Source organism: Mastomys coucha, unplaced genomic scaffold (genome assembly GCF_008632895.1).
Source record: "Mastomys coucha isolate ucsf_1 unplaced genomic scaffold, UCSF_Mcou_1 pScaffold1, whole genome shotgun sequence".
Classification (NCBI taxonomy): Eukaryota; Metazoa; Chordata; class Mammalia; order Rodentia; family Muridae; genus Mastomys; species Mastomys coucha.
Genome location: NW_022196891.1, coordinates 31,122,466 through 31,130,256, shown reverse-complemented (window position 1 = coordinate 31,130,256; position 7,791 = coordinate 31,122,466). Strand labels below are relative to the sequence as shown.

At 45.5% G+C, this 7,791-nt stretch overlaps 1 protein-coding gene and 1 non-coding gene across 2 annotated transcripts in view; both read right to left on the bottom strand.

The window, feature by feature from the left end:
* Positions 1-2,013: 2,013 nt before the first annotated feature.
* Positions 2,014-7,791, bottom strand: part of Rabif (RAB interacting factor) — a 10,917-nt gene continuing 5,139 nt past the window's right edge. Inside the window, exon 2 of the mRNA XM_031383302.1 lies at positions 2,014-4,640. Within this exon, the coding sequence (XP_031239162.1) occupies positions 4,395-4,640 (246 nt within the window). The 3' untranslated portion in view covers positions 2,014-4,394. The remainder of the gene's footprint in view (positions 4,641-7,791) is intronic.
* Positions 5,280-5,407, bottom strand: LOC116072136. Its single transcript, XR_004111326.1, has one exon. It is a non-coding gene; the product is annotated as a small nucleolar RNA SNORA61 (small nucleolar RNA).

Genomic DNA, 7,791 nt, shown 5'->3' with positions numbered 1-7,791 from the left:
TATGGACTGGAGAGATGGCTCAGCAGTTAAGAGTTAAGACTGCTCTTCCAGAGGTCTGGAGTTCAATTCCCAGCTACCACATGGTGGCTCACAAGCATCTGATGTCCTCTTCCGGCGTGTCTGAAGTACAGTGTACTTGCATACATAAAATAAATGTTTAAAAACAAAAAAAGTTGTCCTCTGAGGACCTGACCCCCAGCCTCAACGCCGACCCCTCAAAGTCAAGGTAAACAGTAAGCAGCTGGGCCGTGCTCTACTGCCCACTCAGAGCCAAGGCCAAGCTGCACAGGCTGGCACAAAGGTGAACGACAAATGCAGAGACTTCAGCAGCGTAGTCTGAGATGGTGCCTTACATGAATCCGCTTCCTTCCCCTATCATCTTACTGAGATCAGATGAGAAAGACCTGATTTGCTAGTCTTTGAGAAGCATGTTTTTTTACAGGATAAGCTCTTCCCTATTTATTTATTTATTTATTTATTTATTTATTTATTTATTGTATAGGAGTACACCATACTATACCATTGCTCTCTTCAGACACCCCAGAAGAGGGCATCGGATTCCATTACAGATGGTTGTGAGCCACCATGTGGTTGCTGGGATTTGAACTCAGGACCTCCAGAAGAGCAGTCAGTGCTCTTAACCGCCGAGCCATCTCTCCAGCCTTTTTTTTTTTTTTTTTAAAAAAGAGAGTCTTACTACTATGTATACCTGGTTGGCCTCACACTTGCTACGTGGACCAGGCTGGCCTCTGCCTCTTACGTGCTGATGTTAAAGGCCATGTGCCACCATGGCCTTTTTTTTTTAAAGATGTATTTATTATTCTATAATGAGTAGCTGTCTTCAGACACACCAGAAGAGGGCATCAGATCTCATTACAGATGGTTGTGAGCCACCATGTGGTTGCTGGGATTTGAACTCATGACCTTCAGAAGAGCAGACAGTGCTCTTACCCGCTGAGCCATCTCACCAGCCCTGTTTTTTTTTTTTTAAACTTTATGTGTATGAGTTTTTTGTCTGCATGTCTGTCTGTATACCATATTCATGCCTGGTCCTGGGAGAGGCCAGAAGAGGGCCAGAGGTGTCAGCTCCCTTGGAGCTGGCTTACAGTTGTGAGCTGCCATCTGGGTGCTGTGAACTGCACCTGGGTCCTCTGCACCTGCAGCAGGCACTCGTAACCATGGAGCCATGGCTCCAGCCTGATTCTGAGTTCTGAAATGATAATTTTGTAGAAGTAAATAGGTCTAGGCCAACCCAGTTGCTTTCCCCAGTAGAACTGAAGAGATTTTCTTGTTTGTTTGTTACAGCCAGACAGGACGGCACAGGGTACACAGGTGCCCTACCCAGGACGTGCGCATATAGCCTGGAACTGCAGGAGGTACAGGCACAGCAACAAACCACTAGTCACCTCTGTCTACCTCAGGCTCGAAGCAGGGGAGTTCCAAGTATTACTGATACTGATAACCTGTGACAGAGAAAAAGAGGAGGGGACAGAAGTGACATTGTTTTACAGGTGGTCTTGAATGATGAGTCTACCACTTGAGACCTCAGGCTAATTCTGCCCAAAGACAGACAGGACTCCAACCTCACTGTTGAAATGCCTTTATTTCGTTTAGGTCAAACGGAAATGGCAGAACAGTAGTTAAGGTCTTTTTGGTCACTGGGTCAACAATGTTTGGCAGTTCTCAAAAAGGAAACAAGTTGAGTTCGAGGCCAGCTTGATCTATATAGCAAATTCCAGGTTGGCCAAGCCACTTAGGGAGACCCTGTTTCAAACAACCTTCCCCCAACCACCACCCTCCAAACAAACAAAAAAAGAATGTGGCTAGCTGGAACAGAACAATTTTAACAGAAGTGCACATAAAACAATAACACTTTAAAAAGTGAAAGTGGCAAATGTTTTCTAATGATTAAAAAAAGTACTCAGGGTTATTATTATTTTCAGGGGGGCAGAAAATGAATGTTCTTTCACTCTGCTGCAATGTGTGTATGTGTGTGGGGGGGGGGGACGACGACACTGGTGGGTTTGCTTTGAAGAATGTGTCTGTATAGCAAAGCTGTGACAGCGTGCCTACCCCAAGATCCTGCCTCAGTGATGCAAGCCAAGGAACTTCAGACAGAGATGTGCAGTTAAGTACCCTTGCTGCTATGTCACTGTCATGAGCAACTACAGACACCACAACAGGGGGTAACTGACCGCATAGGCCAGCACCACCATGGAACTAGTGTGCATGGCAGGGCGTACTGACAAGGAAGATGTTCCCTTGTTTCTGTTAAACAAAAAACAAGTTATAAAAGTATAATCTCATGCTTGCTTTGAAAACTACATTTGCATATATACATAGATACTGAGGATATACACATTACCACTGGCAAGCTCTGGCCGATGGAACTGTGAGTTAATTAGAACTTCATACTGATTCTTACACTGATATACAATGAATATGTATTATCTCTGTGGTTTTAAAAGGGGGCAGAATTAAAAGCCTAGTTTAGTTCAGGTCCTTGGAACTGTGAAGTGAGAGGTCATGTGTCCCTAGAGGCTTCTGTGATGTTCCTTCTGACCGTGGGTCATCTCAGCTGTCCTGCGAACGCCACACTCAGGACTGCTTGCCTATTTGCTGGAAAACATGGCCTCTCCTTTGAGGTTTAAAGCCATTCAGACTCTGGGTGGGGAAGGAAGCGAGCAGGGTGCTAGTGTGCTAGGAAAACCACGCCCATGGTTAAGAGGGAGCCCTTGACAAGCTTCAGTGAGGGAAGAACCCCCAGAAGGCAGATGCCAAGGAAGAAACTTTTGTTTTTAATCTGTAAAATTTTTATTTACTTATTTGTGTGTGCCTGCTTGTCTGTATGTGCGCCACACATGCGCAGGCAACTGCAGGGAGCAGAAGGTGCAAACCTCCTTGAACTGGAGTTGCAGGCAGCTGTGAACCTCCTGTGGGGATGCTGAACTCAGGTCCTCTGAAAGAGCAGCAAACATTCTTAACTGTGAGTCATTTCCCCAGTTCCTACTTGTTCTTTTTTGTGTTTGTTCATTTGAAACAAGATCTCAAGTGGTACAGGCTGGCCTCGAATTCAATATGTAACTGAGGCTAACCTTGAACTCTTGATCTGCCCCACTTGCTAAGCACTGGCATGATGTGGAATAATGAGGTCTCTACTGATCTCAATTTAGGCCCCCCTCCCGAGGAGCGGATGACTACCAAGTATTTGAACCTGTTTACACAGAGGCCTTTTAAGCTACTGAGTCACTCCAGAAGAGAAATGACAAAGTAACTGGGAATCGTGTTGAAGATTTAAGTTGGCTAATACGAAAAGGCAACACCAAGCCCATAACAATAGAACTCTCCATGGAAAAGGTTTGCATTCTGGGTCAGTACAGACAGTCCAAGTGGACCAAACTCCCGAGGAACTTGCAACCTGTATTTCATGAACAGTGGCACTACCATTAAAGGAGTCTTTCCTAATAACCCAGGTGGGATCTGGCTAAGGCCTACCTCTCGTATATCCTGCACTTTCTACTCTGATTCCAAGAGAGCCTGGCACACAGCTAGGGCTGGGTTTCCCTTAGGGTTGACAACACAGACTGAAGTAGCAAGGAGCTAATAAAAAAGAGAAAGCTGATCAAGATCTGAGGGAAGAAGGGTCGCATTCGTCTTCACTATCAAATGACACTACCAGCCAGAAGAGAGGCTCTCAAGCACAGAACTGAAAATGTGTCTAAAGTAATGTTTCTGAATAGGTTTAAATACTGATATTTGTAAATAAATGTTTTACTTTTAAAAAGAATAAATTACCGTGGACAAGTAGGTCACATACAATGAAGTTACTCTCAAATTCTTGTATGCTTTATGTATTTTGAGACAATGTCTTACCTGGCCCAGGCTATGTAGCTGAGGTTGGCCTTGAACTCCTGATCCTCCTGCCTCTACCTCCCAAAAACTAGGATTACAGATGTGCACCCTATTATACTTGGCTTCTAGAATGAGAAAAGGTGGAGTTTCAACTATTAGTGAGTGAGCATCTTATTTCCTGTCACCATGGCTAAAAAGTTGAAAGCTGTTCTTGAGAGGAAGAAGAGAGCCCTGGGTCAAGGCGTACAGGCGGAGCGCCAGGGACCAGACTACACTGGTAGAGTACTTGCATGTTCTTCCATGTTCCAAAACAGGGGAAAGGGCTTTAGGAAGGTTGTGACAGAGAGGACTAAGTGGGAGGCATGCTCTGCAGCCTGACGGAGGCAGGCCTGGCCCTCTGCAGGTTCAAGGGCAAACACCAGTGCTCATGTTTTATATCGGTACCAAGAAGTTGGCCAGCACAGCTGATGCACCAGGTTCAGTGTGGGTTCTTGTGGGGAGAGCTTTATAGCTGGGGCGGAGCCAAGTCCCTATCCTCTCAGTTACTCGTGGGAAACTCGTTCCAAGGCCACATAGAAGCTGTTCTTGTCATCTAGGCAATGCCAGCCAATGGGTCCAATCTCACAGTCTGCACAGACCAGAAACTTGATGTTGCCCACGTCCTTGGTGAAGCCCACGTTCTCAAAGGTGAACATGTCATTAACCAGCCAGTGTTCTTGGAGGAGATCACCGTCAGGATTGCTGCCGTCGGCCAGGTCTGGCTTCTTTCTCATGGAGGGGAGGAAAAGCTGCAGCGGGAGAGAGCATGAGGGTTAAAAGCTGGACTGGCTCTGGTTACGGCTCACTCCAATGTGCCTACACTGGACCCTGACACCTAGCGGCAAATGACAAAGACAGCAGCGATCGCATCAGGGCACGCACCAGGATGCTGGCCGCTTTTTGGAGCCTGCCCTGATTATTATTAGTAGTAGTAGTAGTAGTCAGAGACATAGTCTTCCATTTCTTGGCTAGTCTTTAATTCACAGACATCTGTCTCTCCCTCCTGAGTACTTAGATTAAAGGCTTACCCCAAGCACGCCTGGCTTGCCTGGTTTTGGTGTGTGTGTGTGTTTGTGTTTTTAAATTTTCACTTTCCCTATCTTTCTTGATTCAACTGTGTACATATAAACCACACAGCACTCGTCAACAGTGTCTGCTTTCAGAGCTGTCCTTCTGCCTGCCCACTCCTCCTTCCCTCCCTGTGATGCTCTGCCAACTGTAGGCCACATCATATGAGGACCTCTTCACAGTCACATACCTCTAAACCCCCTCCCCTATCACACCCTTCACTCCCCTCCCCCCCACACAAACTGTTACAACAGCCCACAACTTCCCATGCAATACATGTACTTAGCTCTCGGGTATCCTGTGTGGTACACAGTGTCCAGGCTGGTTTGAATCTGGCCCTATGTTCTATTCTGACTACGTCACTGTGAGGCTAGCTTCAGTGTACTCTTTTTCCTTTATGACCACCAAGCTCAGCGGCAAGGTCTGATAGGAAAGAGAACCAGAGGGTTTGCTCTGAGTCTTAAAAGATGCGGGAGGGGCAATTCAGCAGCCGGCTTCTCTGCTTCACTGTCCACGGAGGCCACGGCATGCCACGGCCTAGTTTCCCCTCATTTCACTGTGTATCAGCCATACTGGCTGCCTTGCTTCCTCGAAAAGCAGCAAGATGGTTCTGTCTACACATTTGGCATGGCTAGTCCCTTGTTGGTCCATATTCAGTGCAAACATAACCTCAGAAAGTCTCTGACCCAGTCTGAATGAATTCCATACTGCTTATCTCATATATATGTGTGTGTGTATCTCATATATATGTGCATATATATATATGAAGAATCAATGATGTATAACTTATACATATGTAAAATGTACAGTCTGCCACATTTGGGCACATGTATATGCTGATGAAAATACCACAATTAGGGGCTCGTGAGGTGGCTCAGCAGATAAGAACACTGCTCTCCCGAAGGTCCTAAGTTCAAATCCCAGCAAATACATTGTGGCTCATAACAACCCGTAATGAGATCTGATGCCCTCTCCTGGTGCATCTGAAGACAGCTACAGTGTACTTATATAATAAATAAATCTTCGAAAACAATAACAACAACAACAAAAACTCAACCACGTCTGGAAAAAAACAGAACAAGTAAAAACAAAACCAGGGAGATGGCATGGTGGTGCACACTTTTAGTTCCAGCACTCGGGAGGCAGAGGCAGGAAGATCTCTGTGAATTCAAAGCCAGCCTGGTCTACAAAGTAAGTTCCAGTACAGCCAGGGCTACACAGAGAAATCAAGTCTCAAAAAAGCAAATTAAAGCAAAGCAAAACAATGGCTTCTAAGGATGCCCGTCTGCTAGAGAATGCAAAAGTCAGAGACAGCCTCAGTTTCCTGGCTGTCAGCACCTAAGGAGCCTCCAGGATGGCCTGGTCCCACCTCTTCTAAAAAAAAAAAAAAAAAATTCCATAATTAAGATATAAACATACTCATCACATCCATCAGTTTCCTTATACCATGCTCAGATTTCTGAAAATGTCCTATTAGATTTTGTGTGCACCTGTTAGATCCCTTAGAACTGGAGATATAGTTGGTTGAGAGCCACACTATGGCTGCTGGGACTCAAACCAGGGTCTTTTGTAGGAGCAGCAAGTGCTGTTACCTGTTGATCCATCTCTCCAGCTCCTAAAAACGTCTCATTGATTTGTTGTTTATCTTTCTCCATTAAAGTATCTGTTCCTGGATTGGATTTATCTTATTAAAAAAGAAAATCTAATTTTAGAATTTGACATATTATCTCCAAGTTTTTTTTAACTTTTATTTGTATGTGCATATGTTAAGTGTATGCAATGTTATGTTTGGGAAGCCTGTGGAGACCAGAAGGGGGTGTCAGATCACCTGGAACTAGTTGAGGCCATTGTGGGTCACTGGAGCTGGGTGCTGGGAAATTAACTCATGTTTTCTGGAAGAACAAGTGCTCTTAACAACTGAGCCATCTCTCCAGCTCCTACCCCTAGTCCTTGCAATTGGAAGCAATTGGTGCATGTGTGCACAGCACACAAACAGCCACTTTTATTTCTTCTGTGTGTATAGCATGCACACACTCTACTGCAAACGCAAAGCCAGCCAAGCCTACTGGAACCCTGCTCCTCTGCATGGCTGCCGCCCTATCACCTGCTTCCCACCCACAATACTTTTGAGACAGCATCTTGCTATAACCTTGGCTGGTCAAAGTCATAGTCCCCCCGTCTCACAGCTGCCTGAGTACTGGGATTAAAAGGTAAAACATATACATCTATTTTTCCTCATTCTTCCTTTTTTTGAGACAGGGTCCACTATGAGGCTGCCTGACTTTGAACTCATCAAGTAAACTAGGTAAACGCAGAGGTCTGCCTGCTTATAGCTCATGAACGCTGGGATTAATGCTATCACCATGCTCAGTTCCTTCTTTTTATTTTTTTGTTTTTTTGAGGCAGGGTTTCTCTGTGTAGCCCTGGCTGTCCTGGAATTGACTCTGTAGACCAGGCTGGCCTTGAACTCAGAAATCCGCCTGCCTCTGCCTCCCAAGTGCTGGGTTTAAAGGATTGTATTGTCACAGTCAACAGCCATCACCAGAGCTGTTTCTTCATCTTCCTAAACTGATACTCTGGTCCCTCTGAACTGTCTCTCTCATTGTCTTTGAGAATAGCAGCCACCATGTACTGTCTTCTAAGGCAGCAATTCTTAGGCATTCCGTATATGTGAAATCAGCCTGTGCACATCCCTTTCTGACTGGCTTGTTTCACTTACTGTCCCGACAAGCTCATACTTAGTGTTAAGAAATAACATATCGCTGGGCATGCCTTTAATCCTAGCACTTGGGAGGCAGAGGCAGGTGGATTTCTGAGTTCGAGGCCAGCCTG